This window comes from Pygocentrus nattereri, chromosome 20, assembly GCF_015220715.1.
Source record: "Pygocentrus nattereri isolate fPygNat1 chromosome 20, fPygNat1.pri, whole genome shotgun sequence".
Lineage (NCBI taxonomy): Eukaryota > Metazoa > Chordata > Actinopteri > Characiformes > Serrasalmidae > Pygocentrus > Pygocentrus nattereri.
Genome location: NC_051230.1, coordinates 31540021 through 31562862, shown reverse-complemented (window position 1 = coordinate 31562862; position 22842 = coordinate 31540021). Strand labels below are relative to the sequence as shown.

Sequence of the window (22842 nt, the reverse complement as noted above, 5' to 3'; positions counted from 1 at the left end):
TCACTCCAGTGATGTGTGTGTTTCACCCCAGTGATGTGAGTATTTCACTCCAGTGATCTGAGTGTTTCACCCCAGTGATGTGAGTGTTTCACTCCAGTGATGTGAGTGTTTCACTCCAGTGATGTGAGTGTTTCACCCCAGTGATGTGAGTGTTTCACTCCAGTGATGTGAGTGTTTCACTCCAGTGATGTGAGTGTTTCACCCCAGTGATGTGAGTGTTTCACTCCAGTGATGTGTGTGTTTCACCCCAGTGATGTGAGTGTTTCACTCCAGTGATGTGAGTGTTTCACCCCAGTGATGTGAGTGTTTCACTCCAGTGATGTGTTTCACCCCAGTGATGTGAGTGTTTCACTCCAGTGATCTGAATGTTTCACTCCAGTGATCTGAGTGTTTCACTCCAGTGATGTGTGTTTCACTCCAGTGATCTGAGTGTTTCACTCCAGTGATCTGAGTGTTTCACTCCAGTGATGTGAGTGTTTCACTCCAGTGATGTGAGTGTTTCACTCCAGTGATCTGAGTGTTTCACCCCAGTGATGTGAGTGTTTCACTCCAGTGATGTGAGTGTTTCACTCCAGTGATGTGAGTGTTTCACCCCAGTGATGTGAGTGTTTCACTCCAGTGATGTGTGTGTTTCACCCCAGTGATGTGAGTATTTCACTCCAGTGATCTGAGTGTTCCATCTCAGTGACAGAACAGTAGGTGCTGTCAAAAGCTGACATGTTTAGCTTTTATTAGGCACGTGAATGATGTTTGCATAATATTTCCTGTGTAAATTGACATATGATGGACATCCTGGACGACTCACCAGAGAGAAATACAGAAACTTTTTAACAGCAGTTAACAGAAAAGGGAAGTGTGTTTTCATTTCACAGGCGTCAACATTCTTACATGAAATGCAACAAATGTAATTATGTTATATACTTAGTCTGTACTTACCTTTTCTCTGGATAGGCTTTCAACAAGAAACGCAACAAGTACATGAAACATCATGTACAATATATACAACTAAACCAATCAAAAGCATGTATGTTCATTTTATATATTTAACAATATATGAGAGAAAACATTATTCACACATGGAAGGCATGTATTACTCATGCATGCCAGCTTCATGTAATATAATAGTGTTTATTCTTTGTGCTTCTTTGTTTCTTCTACAAACTTCCTATAAGGTGGAAATTAGTATAATAGCCACTACAGCTAAATATTGAATTAAATGAATTAAAATATTGTTCCTTGACACACTAAATGATTTAATATTAAATGCAAACCCTACTTAACATCACTGTACATCATTGTATTCAACTATGTATCATATATATGTGTTCACCCACCTGTCAAGCATAGGCTGCGTGTATGATCGATGTTTTATGCATATGTCCAATATTTGAAATTGACGCAAATGTACACATATGTGTACACACATTTTAAAATATATCAAACCATCATAAATCAAACATTTATTTGGGGACTATTTTGTCTGCATGTATTTCTCTGGCATTAATGGATTGCTAAAAACATTGTTTAGGCCAAAACCTTCCCAAAACAACATCTCAGGCGCTGTATTCATAACGTTCTGGGACGTCTGGTTCCCCTGACCACCACTGTAAACAATCCTGACTCGGCACGTTTCTCCAGAACGTGTTTCTAGACATTGTCTAGAGAAAATGCTCTGAATTACTTTGTTTACATACAAAGCATTTCATTTTGCAGAAAGCTGGAATGATCACTATAATTCTCCTTTAATCTGTAATGTAGTGGTGTGTCTCTTTAAAAGGCGTGGCCGCACTGAGGAGGGGCGGGGTCTGCATATGAAGGGGCAGGGTTGAGAGAGTCTGCTGCTCCATCCGCTCAGTGTTCAGTCGCGCGGAGAGGAGAGGAGGCGCAGCCATGGCAACGACAGGTGAGAAACAATCGAGAAAGCAAAGGAAAACACAAGTAAACGAATAGATGGAGCGTTTAAGGTCGATCAGGAGCTTTAGTCGAGTCGATTAATCCCGGCTTAACTCCTCCGTTTCCTCCGCAGAAGCAGAAACCCGCCAGAAGCTGGTGAGGAACGTCAAGAAGGAGGTGGGTGCTGCTTTTTCTCTGCGAGGTGGTAATGGAGCACAAAGTAAACACTTCTGTAGGAAAATAATCGAGCGGGTCAGCAGAGCTGGGCTGGAGAAATAATCGAGCGGGTCAGCAGAGCTGGACTGGAGAAATAATCGAGCGGGTCAGCAGAGCTGCGGTATAGAAATAATCGAGCGGGTCAGCAGAGCTGGACTGGAGAAATAATCGAGCGGGTCAGCAGAGCTGGGCTGGAGAAATAATCGAGCGGGTCAGCAGAGCTGGGGTGGAGAAATAATCGAGCGGGTCAGCAGAGCTGCGGTGGAGAAATAATCGAGCGGGTCAGCAGAGCTGGGCTGGAGAAATAATCGAGCGGGTCAGCAGAGCTGGGGTGGAGAAATAATCGAGCGGGTCAGCAGAGCTGGGGTGGAGAAATAATCGAGCGGGTCAGCAGAGCTGCGGTGGAGAAATAATCGAGCGGGTCAGCAGAGCTGGACTGGAGAAATAATCGAGCGGGTCAGCAGAGCTGGGCTCGAGAAATAATCGAGCGGGTCAGCAGAGCTGCGGTATAGAAATAATCGAGCGGGTCAGCAGAGCTGGACTGGAGAAATAATCGAGCGGGTCAGCAGAGCTGGACTGGAGAAATAATCGAGCGGGTCAGCAGAGCTGCGGTATAGAAATAATCGAGCGGGTCAGCAGAGCTGGACTGGAGAAATAATCGAGCGGGTCAGCAGAGCTGGGCTGGAGAAATAATCGAGCGGGTCAGCAGAGCTGGGCTCGAGAAATAATCGAGCGGGTCAGCAGAGCTGCGGTATAGAAATAATCGAGCGGGTCAGCAGAGCTGGGGTGGAGAAATAATCGAGCGGGTCAGCAGAGCTGGGGTGGAGAAATAATCGAGCGGGTCAGCAGAGCTGGGGTGGAGAAATAATCGAGCGGGTCAGCAGAGCTGGGGTGGAGAAATAATCGAGCGGGTCAGCAGAGCTGGGGTGGAGAAATAATCGAGCGGGTCCGCAGAGCTGGGCTGGAGAAATAATCGAGCGGGTCAGCAGAGCTGGGCTGGAGAAATAATCGAGCGGGTCAGCAGAGCTGGGGTGGAGAAATAATCGAGCGGGTCAGCAGAGCTGGGGTGGAGAAATAATCGAGCGGGTCAGCAGAGCTGGGCTGGAGAAATAATCGAGCGGGTCAGCAGAGCTGCGGTGGAGAAATAATCGAGCGGGTCAGCAGAGCTGCGGTGGAGAAATAATCGAGCGGGTCAGCAGAGCTGCGGTATAGAAATAATCGAGCGGGTCAGCGGAGCTGCAGTATAGAAATAATCGAGCGGGTCAGCAGAGCTGCGGTATAGAAATAATCGAGCGGGTCAGCGGAGCTGGACTGGAGAAATAATCGAGCGGGTCAGCGGAGCTGCGGTGGAGAAATAATCGAGCGGGTCAGCAGAGCTGGGCTGGAGAAATAATCGAGCGGGTCAGCAGAGCTGCGGTGGAGAAATAATCGAGCGGGTCAGCAGAGCTGGGCTGGAGAAATAATCGAGCGGGTCAGCAGAGCTGGGGTGGAGAAATAATCGAGCGGGTCAGCAGAGCTGCGGTGGAGAAATAATCGAGCGGGTCAGCGGAGCTGGACTGGAGAAATAATCGAGCGGGTCAGCAGAGCTGCGGTGGAGAAATAATCGAGCGGGTCAGCAGAGCTGCGGTGGAGAAATAATCGAGCGGGTCAGCAGAGCTGGGGTGGAGAAATAATCGAGCGGGTCAGCAGAGCTGGGGTGGAGAAATAATCGAGCGGGTCAGCAGAGCTGCGGTATAGAAATAATCGAGCGGGTCAGCGGAGCTGGACTGGAGAAATAATCGAGCGGGTCAGCAGAGCTGGGCTGGAGAAATAATCGAGCGGGTCAGCAGAGCTGCGGTGGAGAAATAATCGAGCGGGTCAGCAGAGCTGGGCTGGAGAAATAATCGAGCGGGTCAGCAGAGCTGGGGTGGAGAAATAATCGAGCGGGTCAGCAGAGCTGCGGTGGAGAAATAATCCAGCGGGTCAGCGGAGCTGGACTGGAGAAATAATCGAGCGGGTCAGCAGAGCTGGGCTGGAGAAATAATCGAGCGGGTCAGCAGAGCTGCGGTGGAGAAATAATCGAGCGGGTCAGCAGAGCTGCGGTGGAGAAATAATCGAGCGGGTCAGCGGAGCTGGGGTGGAGAAATAATCGAGCGGGTCAGCAGAGCTGCGGTATAGAAATAATCGAGTGGGTCAGCAGAGCTGGGGTGGAGAAATAATCGAGCGGGTCAGCGGAGCTGGGCTGGAGAAATAATCGAGCGGGTCAGCGGAGCTGTGGTGGAGAAATAATCGAGCGGGTCAGCAGAGCTGCGGTATAGAAATAATCGAGCGGGTCAGCAGAGCTGGGGTGGAGAAATAATCGAGCGGGTCAGCAGAGCTGCGGTGGAGAAATAATCGAGCGGGTCAGCGGAGCTGGGGTGGAGAAATAATCGAGCGGGTCAGCGGAGCTGCGGTGGAGAAATAATCAAGCGGGTCAGCAGAGCTGGGGTGGAGAAATAATCGAGCGGGTCAGCAGAGCTGCGGTGGAGAAATAATCGAGCGGGTCAGCAGAGCTGTGGTGGAGAAATAATTGAGCGGGTCAGCAGAGCTGCGGTGGAGAAATAATCGAGCGGGTCAGCGGAGCTGGGGTGGAGAAATAATCGAGCGGGCCAGCAGAGCTGCGGTATAGAAATAATCGAGCGGGTCAGCAGAGCTGGGGTGGAGAAATAATCGAGCGGGTCAGCAGAGCTGCGGTGGAGAAATAATCGAGCGGGTCAGCAGAGCTGTGGTGGAGAAATAATCGAGCGGGTCAGCAGAGCTGTGGTGGAGAAATAATCGAGCGGGTCAGCAGAGCTGCGGTATAGAAATAATCGAGCGGGTCAGCAGAGCTGGGGTGGAGAAATAATCGAGCGGGTCAGCAGAGCTGGGGTGGAGAAATAATTGAGCGGGTCAGCAGAGCTGGGGTGGAGAAATAATCGAGCGGGTCAGCAGAGCTGTGGTGGAGAAATAATCGAACACGTTTCTTCTCGAAAAGTAATCGAGCGCGACTGAGCAGCTTCTCGGGAAAACTGCTCGACCAGCGGTGCGCGTTTCTGTTGGAAAATATTCGGAATAGTCACTTTCCAACACTTTTCCTTATAAAATAACTTTTTTGTGAAGATTTTTACGGGAAAATAATCGAACATAATGAAAAAACAAACGCTGCTGTGTGAAATAATCGAGTACAATTTGGCACGTTTACATTACAGACACACTCTTAGATAAAGATGGACTTTCAGGTGTTCTTTAGTAAAGGGAATGGTTCTGCTGAGTTCTGTATATGCTGAAATTAAATGGTTCTTCAGAATAACAGAGAATGTGTTCTATGCAGAGCCTTTTTGAAAATGCTTATAACAGCAGAAGAACCCTCTTGGGTGCTGGGTAAAAGGATTTTTACTAAATTTTCCAGTGATCTGAAGAACCATTTGACCAAAAAAAGAACAGTTTAAGCATGAAATGGTTCTATGTAGAACTAATAGTGCTAAATAGAACCTTTCCCTTTACTGAAGAACCTTTTTAAGATGGTGGTTTTATATAGAATTCATGGTTTTATATAGAACTGTTCCCTTTATTAAATAACCCTTGAAGAACCATCTTTTTATGACTGTGGTTCTGAATATAACCAGTCCCTTTATTATAGAATCCTGAACAAACCATCTTGTTTAAGAGTGTGGTTCTATATAGAACTCATAGTTCTATACAGAACCATTCTCTTTACCTAAAGAACCCTTGAAGAACCATTTCTTTTAAGAGTGTGGTTCTATATAGAACTTGTGATTTTATACAGAACCATTCTCTTTACTAAAGAACCCTTAAAGAATCATCTTTTTAGAGTGTGGTTCTAAATAGAACCAGTCCCTTAATAAAGAACTCTTGAAGAGTCCACTTTATTGAGTGTGGTTCTAAATAGAACCAGTCCCTTTACTAAAGAACTCTTGAAGAGTCATCTTTATTGAGTGTGGTTCTAAATAGAACCATTCCCTTTACTAAAGAACCCTTGATGAGTCATCTTTATTAAGAGTGTGGTTCTACATAGAAAGAGTCCCTTTACTAAAGAACCCTTGGTTCTAAATAGAAAGAGTGCCTTTACTAAAGAACCCTTGGTTCGAAATAAAAAGAGTGCCTTTTCTAAAGAACCCTTGGTTCTAAATAGAAAGAGTCCCTTTACTAAAGAACCCTTGAAGAGTCACCTTTATGAAGAGTGTAGGTTAACTGTATTAAGGTAGAGCATAAAGGATCGTTGTAAACAAGTAAACACATAAAAACATGAAAACAAGTAAACAGGGCGAGTGAACGGGAGCTACACGCGTGTCCTGTGAGCTCTGGGCAGGTCAGTCGGCTCTCTGGGCGAAGGCAAGTCAGGCGGCTCTGTGGCAAAGCGCACGTTTCATTATTCTCAGAGTGGAGATGATGAGGGGAACGTATGAAACTGATTTCTATCTGAACTGTTCCCGTTCTGTCCTCTCTTACTGGCCATCCTTGCTCACTGTGCCGTAACACTCTGACCCCCGCCCTATTCCTGAAAGGTTTTTCACGGCTGACGCCTGGTCTAATCAACGCCTTGTCTGGCACTGTCCAGATTTTTTATGGACTTTTATGGTGCAGAAGAAAGACGGCATGATTTGTTGGACGCCGAAGGGCTTCCCTGGTCTTTTATGGCCTTCATTATGTTTCACCCAGCAGGCCGACGGCAGAGCGCGGCGCACCGGGTAACAAAACGGGTTAAAATGCGATCAATCATAGTAACGTCTTATTAGTTCATGCCTCCAGCTGGAAGTTCACTGCGGAGTATTGACACAGATCTCATATTTCATCAGCTGCGTCCAGCCTGCTGGCTTGGCTCGAGCGTGGTGTGATGAACCTGCTCTTGTATGTGTGCACTGTCTTTTTGAAAGATCAGTTGTGTAAACAGTGGGAAAACATGGACATTTTGACCGACACGTGGAAAAAAGGTTCCATTTTGGTCGTTTTTCCTTGCAGAAAAAAACGAGAACTCACTCAAACAGGAAACAATGGAATATACAGTCCTAGAAAGCAAGCATATGGTGGTCCGCCGGCTTGATAAGGTTGGCACCTGACTGACTGTGTGGTGCTGGTGGTCCAGCCTCGGTCCACCCAATTTATTTTTTAATTTAAATGCACGTAACCTTGTCATTTGGAAAGAGACAAATATCACTAACTACTAGGAGAAAAAAACGAATGGCCAGGCCTGATCTAGAATGACTTGGCTTAGAAGGTTGCTGCTGACACTGTGACTGGCTTGATCTTTCATAATTCTGTTAAAATAATAGATTATTAAACTAATTTATGAAGAATGACAAAAGTCAAGTAGATATGTATAAACTGGACTGTGAGCGCTGGCATTGTGTCTAATACCCTGCTTCACCACCAGTGGGACGCCCGTACACTACCGAGCAAAAACCCAGTGGGCCACCAGCTTAGCCGCCAGCGGGCCAACAGTGACCGACTCTCCTCTCACTTATCTGCGGTTCTAGTTCTAGATTCTTTTTCTACCTGTCTTAAAAATGGTCTTTTTAGTTATTTTACACATGGCGCTAATGTTAATTAGCTATCTTGCGGACTAGTTAGCATAACGGTACTTACAGTAACAGTAGTGCTCACGTGAAACAACAGTGAACTCACACATTCACACAAACGCCCACAGTTACACAGAATTACACGGAGACTCACAGAAAGTTCGTATTTTTCTCCGTCAGGTATGAAATTAAGGTAAAACGCTGTACGTAGGCTAACATGAAGGCTAACAGTGTTAGTGTTAGCTTCCTAACTAGCTTGTGTTACCAAAGCAAACAGTTTACAAAGTAATAACTTTAAAAATGTGAAGGATGCATCAACATATCACTGTAGTTTGCATTCTGGTGGTCTTACTGGTGATGCAGTATTGGTTGGTGACTTTATATTCAAGTGGAAGAGTAAAGAATTTGCTAAACTGTTAGCTGCAAGGGTAGCAAAGACAGAGAGGAACACCTTAGAGTACCTTTAGGTCCTGTTGGTAGCTATTTTGAGCACCAAAAACAATAGAACTGAACTTTCAGTGCTGAAAAAGTGCACATTATTAGTACTTTCCTTATCCCAAATGATGTAAACCAAAATGTCAGGACAAAAAGGGGCAGCGCTGACAGAACTCAGGCTTCAGAATGGCTGCTACTGCTGTTTGAGCTATGCTAACGCACATGTATGCGTTTTTAGGGATAGCAGTATGTCATACAACGTCGGAAACCACAAGAGCAAGTCTTATTATAGATTCCTGAGCAACCCCACATGGCCGGAGTCAAGTGTGTGAAGATTTAGATGTACGGTTAATGCTATGCTAATTGCATGGCTGATTTCTTTTGTTTATTAGCTACATGAGCCTCAGAGCTCTAGTGCGGAAGCTAAAGAAGCAAACTTCAGACGCTGAACATGTCTTAGCTGATCGATTTCGTTCGAAGAAAGACGGAAAACTCTGTAAATCCGATTTTTCAGAAGGATTAGGCTTAGCTGTCACTAGTCATAACTGTGTCTATCCACAAGAGGAACGCATTACTAAGGACAACTCCCAGAAAGACGTTAATATAGGAGTATATTTGAGCGTGTGTGAGACAGATTGAGTATGAGTCTGTTATCTAAGGGGTCTGAGTCATCTGGCTTGTGTACGTGGCATTTGAAAATACATATGCAGGTCTCAGAGATCCTCAGAGCTACATGATAAACAGAAATGTAATTAGTGCTAATTTTACAGCTGGGGTGCCCAGTTTAAACACTGATATCTGAAGTGAATGTGATAAATAGTTCAGTCAGTCAGTGAAAAGCACACTGGCTTTTTTGAGACTTCGTGGCAACGTGTACTGTGAGTTTAATTGTGCGTGTGGCAAAGTGCCTTCACTGATTCATTCATGTTCCTGAAGCGTGGCATCGGTAAGCGCACTGAATGGAGTGTACAAGCTTGGAAATGTCACTGGCTGTTGAAGTGGGATCATCTCTTTCTCTCTCACCCCCCTTGTCTCTGTGGAGATGTGCAGTGGTTCTTCATCTTCAGTTCATTATGAATTCTGTGCATTATCTTATCTTGGCTCTTGTGTTTGTAAAAATGGGATGGTGTCCCATTGGATGGTGTCCCATTTTAACCACTTGCATTATTACTAGTCTAGGTCTCTGTGCTGCGTTAAAAAGCCTCGCTGCTTTTCCCAGCAATGACTCATTGGTCCCTGTGGACCACCACACTGCAAGAGGGTAGACCTCCATTCCAATCCACACTTCCTCTAACTTCAATTTGCAGGTGCCAACGTTTCCCTGACATGTAGCAGCGCTATGATAGAATTTTACTGGCACTTTCAAGAAGGTAATTTTTCTCGAGGTCAGTGAAATATTCACATGATGTGATTGGATTTACGACCTTTGCCCCATGGTGCTTGCAACCCATCAGCCTTGCTGCTTATAATCAAATGGCTCCAAGTCTATGGCTAGAGATAGATTTGATTGCTGGGCTCGTTGGGACTACGTTTCCCACAGTCACTTGTCCTGGCGAGAATCCCTCCTGCCTTTTTTGGTCCACTTCATGAGCAGTGCAGGTGAATAATAGTGCAGGTCTGGCCACTGAACCCTTATTCCATGCACAATGAAATGGTACATGATAAAATGATCCCTGCAAGCAAAGTGTACTGTATTGTAGTCGTCAGCATTGAATACAGCGTCCATTGTCAAAACCCACTATGCTATATAAAGTCAACTTGAAATGAAAATTGATCTTTTTTTACCTCATTAGTTCATGTCCCTGGTCATATTGAGTACAGTTGATCAAATCACTTGGGGTGATACTTTTGTAAAGCATACATTTTTTCTATGTCTATTTCAATTTATATAATGATACTGAAGAAGAAATACATCATCTTCCATCAAAAACATCTTTTGATTTGTAATGATCTCACTGTGCATCGGCAAGTGGGGCAAAATTTATGTTTATGGCAGAGACTCTTATCCAGAGCAACTTACAGTTTAATTGTTTTATAGAGGTAGGCAAAGGTAGTGTTAGGAGTCTTGCCCAAGGACTCTTATTCGTATAGTGTCGGGTTTCCAAGACAGGGATTGAACCCCAGGTGTTACCCACTACACTATACTAACCATATAACAGTAACCAGTAGGTTATGTTACCAAAGGACATGCTTTATTTTCTATTCATAATTGATCTTAACAGCCTTATGTTGACAAATAAAGTTGCACCACTTGAGGTATTATGTCAAGTAACAAAAATGAACAAAAACAGCCTTTAGAACCTTGATGACACTTGTGGAGATTAGCCTTTATAAAACATTTATGTCAATTGTTCTGAAGGGCTTATGTAGGTATCATATAGTTTTACACACACACACACACACACACACACACACACACACACACACACACACACACATACACACACACACACACACACACACACAACCCAGGGAGCAATTGGGGGTTAGGTGTCTTGCTCAAGGACACCTCAGTCATGGACTCAGCACTGGGGATCAAACCGGCAACCTTTTGGTCACAGGGCCAGTTCCCTAACCTCCAGCCCATGACTGCCCCTTACAAATAGTGTACCCAAATGTTTTGTTATTAAAAGTATTGTTACCTGTTATTTGATTGTCACAGTTACTTACTGGCACCTGGACTTCTCTGGCTCTCTTGTTAGGATAGGGAATGAGACCTTGTAGCAGAATCATTATACTCTTGGCCTAAATAACCAGGCTATAAGCAGTTAACTCCAGGGTACCATGCTGTCATGAGAGTTGCCAATAAATTTAGCATCGACAGTGAAGCAAAAAAGAATAATCTTTACCATAATTCTTTTTCAATGTAGCCATAAAATGCAACTCCCGCAAATTTGTATGTGAGCAAGTAAATCAACATTTATGAAAGTGTTTTGTTTTGTTCAAATGCTGTTTGTTAATGTGGTGGTTTACACAATCTTTCGCTATGCTGTCCATTTTGATCTCAGCCCGGCCATCTTTTTGGAGAGGTGTGAATGTTTTTGACAGTTGGAGATCCCTGCTTCTGTCATCCCTTATTGCTCCCTAGCAGCTCAACACAGTCACAACATTTAGCAGAGAGCCGATTGTGTCCTGGTTAATCTGATAACGGAATTTCCATAACGCTGCTTGAATAGAACCTAGTAGGTCTGCAGACAGATGTTAACAAGTTTCTATAATGTTTCAGTTTGCTAGAAGGAATTCTGTTGTATTGGGTACTACCTGTTCTACCTGCCTGAAAGTCCTAGTTACCATCGCTGTAATACAGATGATGTGAACACCTGGAAATTGAGACTGAAAGCTCGCTGCTGTTGCCTTAGATATTGAATTAATCAAGCCGAGCAATACAAGTATCAAGGGTTCAATGGGTACATGACTTACTCAATCTGAGGCCTGAGAACTCTAATCTGCTTCATAGGTGTTGATCTTGCCATTATGCCTCTCAAAAAGCTGTAGGCAGGCTTTCCAGTGAAAATGTATTCTGGATTCTAATCATGTTTATGGTGGAACGACCCACAGTCTGGCGGCCTAGATGGACTTGGCTGAAACTGTGAATACTTGCCTGTTGGCCAGGTTCCCTTACCAGCTACAAGCTGAGAAAAATTACACATAAAACCCCAGCGGACTAGACTGAAACACAAAGAATATCTGTGTTCTCGTGCTCAGGCTCTCTTTCTTTCAGCTTCTAAGAATCCGATCGACTGATCTGCCTCCTGCAAGGTTTGATTACAGTTTCTGTGACTTGAATCGCTAGGCTAAGTTGCCTGTGGCTATTTACACAGACCACAAACCTGCCTGTCGATCATTCCCTCCCTTCGTCTCGCTCTCATACTTACTCACACATGCACACACCTGTATTGACACAGGGTCAGAGGCATGCGCAGAAAGCCCTGTCAAACACCAGCTCACTGCTGGATGTTTATCTTTGCCTTTTCTCCCAGCTGGTTGAGGCTTTGGCAGGGTCTTATCAGCGTATCCATGCAGAACTTCTCTGCATCTCTGACACCACTGAATGCCCTCCTTTCAGTAATACTTATGATGGGAAGAGGGAATACAATGCCCTTCCCCTGATCAGTTGCGTATTTCACTCCCAGATTTTCCAAAGCATCGAGCAGTTTCTGTAGATCTTAAAATTCTTTACGTACTCAACTACCCCCACACACACAGGGCTGCTTTTCCAGTGGAAATATTAATAAGCCTCCCTTTGACAGTCTAATTACCCTGCCACTGAGGATTTGCTCCATTGAAAATCCTTTGTAGTCTAGGACTCAGCTTCGATGATGTAGTAATTGCTGTGTCCAATTTAGAAAAAGTATACCCACACCAGGCTCCCTCAACTGCTCAGCCACCCAAGACATGGAGTGTATAAAACGTTGAACTGATTGCTTACTATAGTCATGATTTGCTTGATTAAAATTCAGTACTTGAAAGTGTTAATCAATTAAGTTGTACGTTCTTAATGAATCTGCTTAATGATTAGTTTTCAGTTTGAATGATTAACGGAACCAATAGTTATCATAAAGTTTAATAGATTGTCTACTAGGGGTGGGAAACTTTAGGCGCCTCACGATTCAATTCGATTCGATTATTATTATGATGGCTGCGATGCAATTATAAAACGATTATCGATGCATCTCAAGGCATCTTTCTTTTTTCTATACAGGATTTTTATTTTCTCACTGTGTGAGGACTTGGTAGTTTTAAAGCAAAGTATTTGTAGTGACACATAATGCATTTACTTCCAGTATCTTATCAGTTAGTCAAATGGAAGTGATCTAGAAGGCTCACATTCACTGCTCTTGTTTGAGATGCTGCTGCCACTAATCTGCGCTGTTAGGGTGACTTAAGATCCAGTGGTAATGGATGTCCACACAACATGTTACAGCCGTCCAACCTGTTTAATTCAGTTATTTTATTACTTCGGTTTTAGTCTCGTTGTAGAGAATCAGGGGTCACTGTGTCAGTAAAATATCTTTGAGACTGAACACTGAATCTCGGCTCCAAAGTGTGCAGCACAACGCAAAAGCCCTGGTTGTCAACGACTGAGAAATGGTTTGCAGACTGCAGATACATAGCTGCGAAGTCTCGCCTGGCTAGTAGTAAACAAAAAATCAAAAGAGATTTAAGATGAACATTTGGAGACGAATGGACTTGTTTGCATTTACAAGCAGTGCAGTTGATTTCCTGGAACGTTAAATCTGCGACGAGAGACTGTCAAACCCTAAAGTTGAGAAGATGAAGTCGCTTCTCTTTCAAATTTCCCCTTTCCACTTTAAATGGTGCAGCGGCTACATCCAGCGCCTCACTGAGAATTTAAGATCCATCCATCCATCCATTTCCTAAGCCGCTTCTCCGTCAGGGTTGCGGGGGGATGCTGGACCCTATCCGAGCAGTCATTGGGCGGAAGGCAGGATACACCCTGGACAGGTCGCCAGTCCATCGCAGGGCAGAATTTAAAATGGGACGGGAAAATTCGAACAAGAAGCTGGAGAATGAGAAGCAACTTCAGCCTCGTAAAACAGCCAAACGATGAGAGACATTTTACAATATGCTTTACAATATTACTATCTACTTCTGGGGAAAGGATTTCTGGCGGAGACGGGAGGAAAGAGGCTACAGCTGAGCTAAAGCTTAAAGCAGAGCAAAGTGAGTCTGTGTTTTCGTTCATATTTTTTAGCCTATTCTAGGACATCAGCAGACACTGAGACATACTGGGCATTAAATGTTGTGGCTCCGAAGGTGGCTTGATTTTTGTTGAAAGGACAAAATGGCACTTCTGAACATTTGGGTTGTGACTCCTGTCCTAACCTGGCTTTAACGCAGAGCCGGTCGGATTTCTCACTCATCCAGCTGTCTTTTTGTTATGTGCTGGCACAGACTGTCCGGCACTGTCCTTACCCGCTTTCAAGTTCCGCTTTTTAGGTTCTGTCAAAATTACGGTATGTTTAGAAAATAGATTTTTGACATTTATGAATTGTTTCAGAATCGTTCACATCCGCATCGCGATGCATCTAAGAGTCAATTTTGTCCAGGACCCCTATTGTCTACAAAGGGGTCCTGGAAAAATAATATAATAATAATAATAATAATAACAAGAAGAAGAAGAAGAATGAGGATAATAATAATAATAATACACAGAGCATCAAGAACAAAGACAGCAGTACTGAGACAGACAATATTTAGTGAGGACATAGAAGATCATCAGGGGCTCTTTACTGAAGATGATTTTGCATTGTGAAAGGGTTCTTCTGATTGATGATGAATGAGAGGTATGTAGTTCTATGTAGAATCTTTTTCGTCTGTTTTAACTTGACATTGTAACAATAGAAGAACCCTTTTTTTCAAAAAGGTTCTATATGGAATCACATACAACACATTCTCCATCAATCTGAAGAATCTTTTCATGATGCAAAGAACCCTTTAACCATGCAACAGGTTCTTTGAGTGTTCATAGTTATACATAGAAGCATATTCTTTACCAGAGAACTCTTGAAGAACCATCTTTTTTAAGAGTAGGAAAGACTAAATGGAAAACCTAATGAATGTGGGGTTTGAGGAAGGCTGTAGATAAGTTTTAAGATTAGATTTGTGTTATTTGGGCTATTAGCAATGCTTTTGTGATAATTATTGGAAGGGAGGAAACCCACACCAGCAGGATCTGTATGCATGAAGGCACATAATAAAGGAATCTTTATAAAGGGATATCCTTGCATCCTGTCATTTACTCCTAAATAACTGTTACATCATAGTCAGTCTGCTCTGAAGCACTTGGCTGCCAACTATAGCCCTGCTTCCTACACATGACAGACAGGGTGAAATGATAGTGAAAGCAGCTGCTGAGGTCTGACCCTGGGGCTCCTCAGCCTTTTATTGAATCTAACATATCCATTGGTTTTACTTGTATTATGTTCATTTAAGTCTAGTTCACATCTTGATGGGTTTCACATGAGAACTTGCTGTTTATGCACCGAGGATGTTACCGTATTGATCGTTGGCTTGGTCTGTTTAGGGCTTATGAAGTTACAGCGTGGTTCTCAAGGTCCTTTTAATTATGTTCCGCAAATGTTTTTTTTCTTATACCAGCATAATTACATGAGTGCCATGCCACTGATAAGATTTTCTCAGCTTCATTTCCTACCTTGCCAGCAGTCAAACAAGATAACACGCTTATGCTGTTACTCTGGATTGAGACAAATGTTTTTGAAACAAACCTTGCCTCGTTCTTCCTGCTATGACTCTATGCTGTCTTAGCTTATATGCTGTTTTAGCATTAAATGATTTAATGAAATCTCTCATTTTATTGGTAATAAACTATTTCCACTCTTGTTTTGAAAACTGTGACTGCACTTGTATCCTGCTGGTGTAGGTTTGTGATTTTTCCTCAGTAAATGCTGCAGAGATACTGCAGACTGCTATATATGCACAAGTAAGTGAGATCCTAACCCATGTTTATGTGCTTTGCATATACAAAGAACAAGAACATTTCTATCACTATCCCGAATTGGCTCTGGAAATCAGCTATACATACCTGTGGGAAACCATGAAGTATAACACTTGAATATTTTTACAACTCATCCGAACTATCGGGACACTTAAGCTGATCGGAAAGTGCTGAGAATGTGCCTCAGACTATCTCCGGTACTCTGGGAAACCTGGGGAACCTTGAGCGAGGGATGTGGGGAATTTGCTCCACTGTAGATTTATTCATGCCCTTCAATAATCTACTGTTCAATAGTAGTAGGGAATAAACATGTACACATTTCTTAATATTACCAAGCTGTTTAAAGATAAACTAGTCTTTCTATTTTTCTATCAGTCATCTTTCCCAACATCTTTGAAGCATATACGTCAGATTACCTGACAATGGCCAGTACCCAGTTACACTATCCTTTCGCACAGGTTTAAAGTGCTCTAATGCCTCATTGATAATCCCCATGAAAAGTAGAACAGCTATTTACAAACCCTCTCATTTTCTCTCCATCTCTGAGCCACTGCATTTCATTAGCCTGTGACAATTGCTTGGCAGACAACCACCTGCCAGTGTGTTGGAAACATCTTCCATCTTGCAAGATGCTGTTGTGGTGTGTTGATTTAGCACCCGGACCTTCTGCCAGACGGCCTCGAACATCGACCATTTGCAAGATGCCTCATCAATCGTCATGCGCCTCCTTTTATTTGAGCATTGCTTCTTTTTTAGAGAGATGCTCGTGATCCAAGAGAGAGCAGGTTTTACACGTGTACCAGCAACTCTTTTTGGGATCAGTTCATCTGTCCGTTGTGCCATGTGAAAGTGATTGCGATGGTGGCACAAGGAGCTTCACTGAATCTTTACACAGTGTTCTACAGCCACTACCCATAAACCAGCTGTTGCTGAGGCTGTTCCATAATTGCGTCATAATGGCTGAAACTTCCAGATGCAAATTAAACCTGGTCTAACGCTGAAAAGGCTTTCAGATGCTCGTTGACACTGTAATTTAGTCCATTACTGCATTTGGTCTGGAAAGCGAGGTCATTTACCTTAGGAACACTGCGTACTCTTGTACGATATTTGCTCAGTATTTCTATCTTCTGGCTGGGATGTCAGTCCAATCCAAGGCTGTCTGAGATTTTTTTCATTAAAGAGGCAGAATTAAAAATGTAACAATTGCTACATCTTTTGGAAACATGTTTACTTGCCTTCTGTGTTCTCGATAGTGAGATTATTTCAAGACTTATTTGAAGATTGAGAAAACCCCCTGTAAGCCTGTTGCTGCTAGAAAGCTAAATATGATATACTGTATGTATTTATTAGCCTCCACATCAATACACTTGTTTATTGCTGTGGGGAGGATTCCCAATGGTTGTTTGGTGTATCTGTGCAATGCATGCTGGGTATTGTAGTGAGAAAACATTCATAGATGAAAAGACAAAAATAATACAATTTTATCAAATTTCAAGTTCTGTCAAACCAATACGGCCGAGGGATGCACTGCTGCACTACAGAATATTATGTAACAAATGACATCAAATGGTAGACCTGAATGCGTCCTTAATCCGGATCAGTGGCAGGGGTGAAAATGGGCCGGAAAGCACAGGAAGACAAGTGTAAAAGGCTTATATTTCAAAATCTAGACAATTGCCTATTTAGAGAGAACCACATACGAGTGTTTAACACTGTTTCCAAGGCATGTGCATGAACCAAAGTGGTGTTTAACCGACCCCAAGCCCAGCCAGTTAAGACCATGGACAGTCATGGTACAGCTGGATCCCCCCACCCAGTATCCATGGTAACGCATTCTGTGTGTTTGGAAGGCAGCTAAGGAACTCCGCCATCAGTAATAACAGTGGTCATTAGCTCTCTAGTTTCTACAGAGCCCTGCTGATGACATCTGGGATTTAATAAAAATAATGTTTGTCACTCCTATGCCTTACTAAGTTGTGGCCATGACTTAATTATTTCATTCCTTGCTATGTCGTGGCCATGCATTAGGATGTCGCTCCTATGCCTTACTAAGTCATGGCCACAACATAATTATCTCATTCCCACACCTAAGTTGTAGCCACGCATTATTTTTATTTATTATTATTATTATATTATTATAACGTATTGAACATTAAGATGTCTACTGTACATTTTTCGACCGTGATGATATGCGACAATGTAACCGAATGAGCACTGGTCATTCTTGACCATCAAGCTAAGTAGATCACCTCACATATGGGCTTAATAGTAGTATTTTTGTCAAAGTAGTGGTGCAATGGTACTAATGTCTTAGTCTCTCTTAATGAAATGCTTGTTTGGATGTTGCAATGAAAGTGCCATTAACCTTTAGGAGATGTTCTATATGCTTCTGTTCATTTAGCTTTTAGAAAAAAAGTGTAGAACCAATTTATTGTGGTTTTTGAAAGTATATGTTCCCAATATACACCAATCAGGCATAACATTAAAACCACCCCAACACAAACAGCAGCAGCAGATGAGCTCTCGTCTCTGACTTTACATCTACAAGGTGGACTGACAAGGTAGGAGAGTCTAATAGAGTGGACAGTGAGTGGACACAGTGTTTAAAAACTCCAGCAGCACTGCTGTGTCTGATCCACTCAGACCAGCACAACACACACTAACACACCACCACCACGTCAGTGTTACTGCAGTGCTGAGAATGATCCACCACTCAAATAGCTCCTGCTCTGTGAGGGTCCATGGGGGTCCTGACCACTGAAGAACAGGGTAACAGAGTATCAGAGAAACAGATGGACTACAGTCTGTAACTGTAGAACTACAAAGTGCAGCTATACAGTAAGTGGAGCTGATAAAGTGGACAATAAGCGTAGAAACAAGGAGGTGGTCATAATGTTATGTCTGATCGATGTATGTTCCCTGCTTGTTCCTTCTGTAAGTGAGAAGAATCAATTGGTTTAAACTGATTTATATGGAACAGTCAATCAAATGTGCTGTTGTTGACAACATGCTCTTTTAAAAATCAAATCAAATTTATTTACTTTTTACAACAGATGTTGTCACAAAGCAGCTTCACAGAATTCCAGAAAAGACAAAGTTTTAACAAGAAAGGTAAAGTGCTAGTAGTTATTCAGTATACTTGTTTCTTACAAATGTTTCCTGACTCACTAAGTTATTCACACACACACACAGTCCTATTCGAAAGTAGCAGGTGAAGTGGGTGAGAGGCGGAAATGTTCTTGCGTTCCTCTGGGCTGGTGACGTGGAGGATGAGTCACACAGCTGGAGTTTGATATCAGGGACTCCAGCTCGCTCTGCTGTGCACTCTTTAAATAGACGTCTCTCGGCTTCATCATCAGCGAGACGGAGTGAGAATCAGTCAGGAAACTTATCCGTGTTTTGTTATTCAGTTGACTTCATTGTTAAAAAAATAAAGCTGCAAATTTGATATAACAGAACTAATTTCAGGCATGTAGATGTAAGGAGCACTTATTGCATTTGTGTGGTGATCAAAGAACTTTCTGCTCTTCCTGTTATTATTTTGTACTGTTTTCACGGGTTGCAGTTTTTTTGCACGACAAAGAAGCTGAAGCACACCTAAGTCTACTTTCGATCAGTTGGTCTTAGTCAGGTGACCTCCTGCTTTGTTGGAGTGAAGACCTGCAACCGCTCCAGCCCCCTGCGGAAAAGATTGGATACCCCTGACCTAGGATAACGTAGCAATAGCCTAACAACACTTTAGCAACCACCTGGGATACCATAGCAGTGGCCTTGCAAAATCTTACCATCCACCTAGGATAATGTAGCAAGAACCTAGCAACCACTTGGGATAACATAGCAATGGCCTTGCAATATCTTAGCATCCACCTGGGATAACAGCAAAACTTTAGCAAGCACCTAGGACACCATAGCAATGGCCTTGCAACACCTTAGCAACTATCTGCAAAGCAAAGCAACACCTTAGAAACCACCTGGGAAACCTTAGTCCACTCATATAGCTCTATTAAAATACACCTTTTTTAGATGGAAAATCTTTCTTTAGGCTGCAGTTTCAACTAATGCGATTAATCTCTGAATAACATGCTTATTGGGCTGTTCCAGGTTGAGCTGGACAGTGTGTTCTTACTCAGCAGCTGTGTTCAGGTGGTCTGCGGTGAGCTAAAGTGCTCCTGAGTGTACACACATACATACAGAATCAGCGAGCGACCCGGCAAACACTAGCCAGGACGTGAGACGTGTTGCGACGCATGCTGTTTCCATGGAAACTTTCGCCATGGCTCCGAGACGTGAGGGACTGCAGGATCACAGGAGAACCAGACTCTCACTTTCTCATAATCATGCGTTCTTGATCAGTAAGCATTAACCATATGAGCTCAAACTGACTGACCCCCTTTCATCTTAGCTACGTTAGCAGTTCTGATCAAAGTACTTGCTGTCAGTGATGGACTTTCACTTTATGGCTACTGTGTGACTGAAAAGTTGCAGTATGTTCAAGGGCACAGGAAGCTAAATTTTCCCTTGCTTTTGTGAATAACACACAGTCCCTATAAGGAACCTAAACTCCAAAAACAACACGTTTTAAATTATTTGCTTTTGTGATGTCACAAAAACCAACCCCGGCAAAAGTATGTTTTGTAATCGGATGCTTTTGAATTGTTCTAAAATGAAACATAACATTTTCAGTGCACTTTGTTCTATTTATTAGCTTAGAAAATAAAGCTTAAAATATAAAAAACTATGCCATTACTTTTGCACAAACTACATATTTTTCCAAATATGTTAATTTCAGCAAATAAACAGACGTGCAGAGGTATGTTTAGAGGAAGTTTACAAGTATGCTTTGGTGTCTTTAGAGGACACTGAACGTGTGTCCAGCTAGAAAACCAGCAAAACTTGGAATTTGACCGGGGGTGCCAAAACTTTTGAACACTGCAACTGCACCTATCTGTCCATTCAGCTGGGTTATTCTCACGAACGTGACAAATGCTGGGAGCCTGGGAACTTGAAAAGCATGCCTGACTGAAGAAAAAAATAATAGACCTGAACTTTTGTGACCTTTATGATGTCACAAAAACAACTAATTCAAAACAGGCTTAGTTTCCATACATATATTATGGACTGTGCAGTGACATTTACATTTCTGGCATTTGGCAGATGCTTTTATCCAGAGCGACTGACAATTTGACAATTTCACACAGGTAGTGTTGGGAGTCTTGCCCAAGGACTCTTACTGGTGGAGAGCTCTGCTTTTCAGTACACAGGTTGCAGCCCAATATATGCTAGCAGGGCGATCAATATTAAGTATTATAGACTTATTTCCCTATTTATTGCCTCAAACTGTCATGTTTCTCCTGGTGTGGCTTTACTAATGAGCCGTGGGCCTGACTTCCAATCTGTAAAATGCAGCTAGATAATTGAAAAAAAGTAGGAATTCCACTGATTTTCCAAAGTCTCTGCATAATTCAGTGAAGGAAAAAGTCATTCAGAGTGGTTTGATGTGAAATGGCTCATTGCAGACACAGATTTCTTTACAGTGGTGGTGACATGAACCAGGGGTCCCCAATGGCTAGAACACAAATATAGCCATTTTATTTACCAGTGATCTTACATGCGTTTTTATATGTAATGAGGTATTGGGGTCTATTAAGCTTTTAGGCCTTCCTCACAACTATCATGAACGTTTCTGACTGCCAGCATATTTAAATTAACCATTTAATAATAATAAGATACAATTAATAACAACTGTGAACGAGGTCATTTTCTTCAGAAGTGGAGCATTTTCTTAGAAAAAAGCTCTAAGAGACTTTGTTTACATCTTTTTACATCAAATTTTAGACATTTTGGGGGGGTTCCCCTTTAACTCAAATGGTTTATGTGAAAAGGTAGCCTTGATTAATATTAATGAATGCTGTTCTTGCGTTTTTCAGTTAGTAGCTCTGGGTAATGTTAGGCCAACTCAAGTGTGCCAAGGTAATACAAAAGAAAATGAGCTAAATGGGAGCTAAATTAGCCTTGCAGTGTGTCTGATGAAGCCGGCTATGCTGGTTAGCCTTGGGCTGTATAATGTTTATAAGGTACACCGATATATTTAAAAGTGAAGGCAGTATTTGAAAATAATGACAATATTTCTCAGTTAAGACTGTCAAACTGTTTCATGTCTGGTAAACAGGCGAATAAACACATTGCAGCCATTCACACACTTTGGTCAGGCTGAGGAAAAACCTCAGGACGGAGCCTTAGCGGCGGCTAACAGCTACACAACATGGCCGGCTGTTGCTCTACCAGTCATTTGACGTTACACACTCAGATATGAGGCTTTTATCTTTTAAATGTGTGTGATTTGACCATCGCGTAGCCTGAACTGAGCCTGCACTGTGGTGTGTGGCACTTTTGGCCTGCTAACTAAGCAAGTAGTAGCTTAGCTAACATGCTACAGCTCCAACCCCCACACAACAGGCTTTGCTGCCACTTTCTGTCACGCTAACACCAGCCGCTCGACTTTTCTACCGTCTTAGTTGGGTTTAACCTTTCCTTTACTATTTTAAAATTACATTTATTTTATTTTATTTGGCTGATTAAAATCTTAATTTCTTTAGTTGATCTTTTACTGTTATGCTTTATTTTTTTTCATTAATTTTGACAATCCTTGACTGTTTCAAATTGATATTTTTTTGGTTGTTTTTAAATGTATTTATCCTTTTATTTTGAAGGGTTTGTGTAATGTCATTCATTTTAACTACTATATCTAGTTTGTATTTATTTTATGGCTGCTTTTCTTAATTAAATCTTAATTGTTCTCTTAAATTCTTTTCTATTTATCTTTTTTTATGATTTTACTGTTAATTTGTTGCTGGAGTGCTGCTTATTTTAGTTTGAACCGATTCTATTTAACTTCCTTTTCAATCCCTTTGCAATAAAAATGCCCATCTGCACTGAAAATCAGGGTCACCTGCGATGTATTCCTGATTGAAAGTAAAGGTGATTGATTGATTGTACTGTGGTGTGTGGCCCTGACTGTGGTTTGCTTTGCTAAGCTAACTTTAGCTTTAGTCACAGAGCGGGTTTAGTTTTGCCTTTTTGGTTCCGTCCCTAAACTTTACTGCCTCAGGCCAGCATGAATTCCTTGCTGGTCTGGTGCTGGTTTATCTGGTCACCCAACATGGTCATGCTGGTTGACCAGCATACCAGCATCCAAAGTGCAAGATCGTGGTTTTGCTTGTGACCAACTGTGATGATCTGTTTTTTCTAGTGAGAATCAAGCATGTTCTGTGTTATCATGCTAGC

At 42.6% G+C, this 22842-nt stretch overlaps 1 protein-coding gene across 2 annotated transcripts in view; it reads left to right on the top strand.

Moving 5' to 3' along the window:
* The first annotated feature begins 1831 nt into the window (after positions 1–1831).
* The window catches only part of sgsm1a (small G protein signaling modulator 1a), a 78146-nt gene continuing 57135 nt past the window's right edge, over positions 1832–22842 (top strand). For both annotated transcript variants that reach the window (XM_037531673.1, XM_037531672.1), the window contains exons 1-2: positions 1832–1903; positions 2027–2070. In XM_037531673.1, coding sequence (XP_037387570.1) covers positions 1891–1903; positions 2027–2070 — 57 coding nt within the window. In that variant the 5' untranslated portion in view covers positions 1832–1890. The remainder of the gene's footprint in view (positions 1904–2026; positions 2071–22842) is intronic.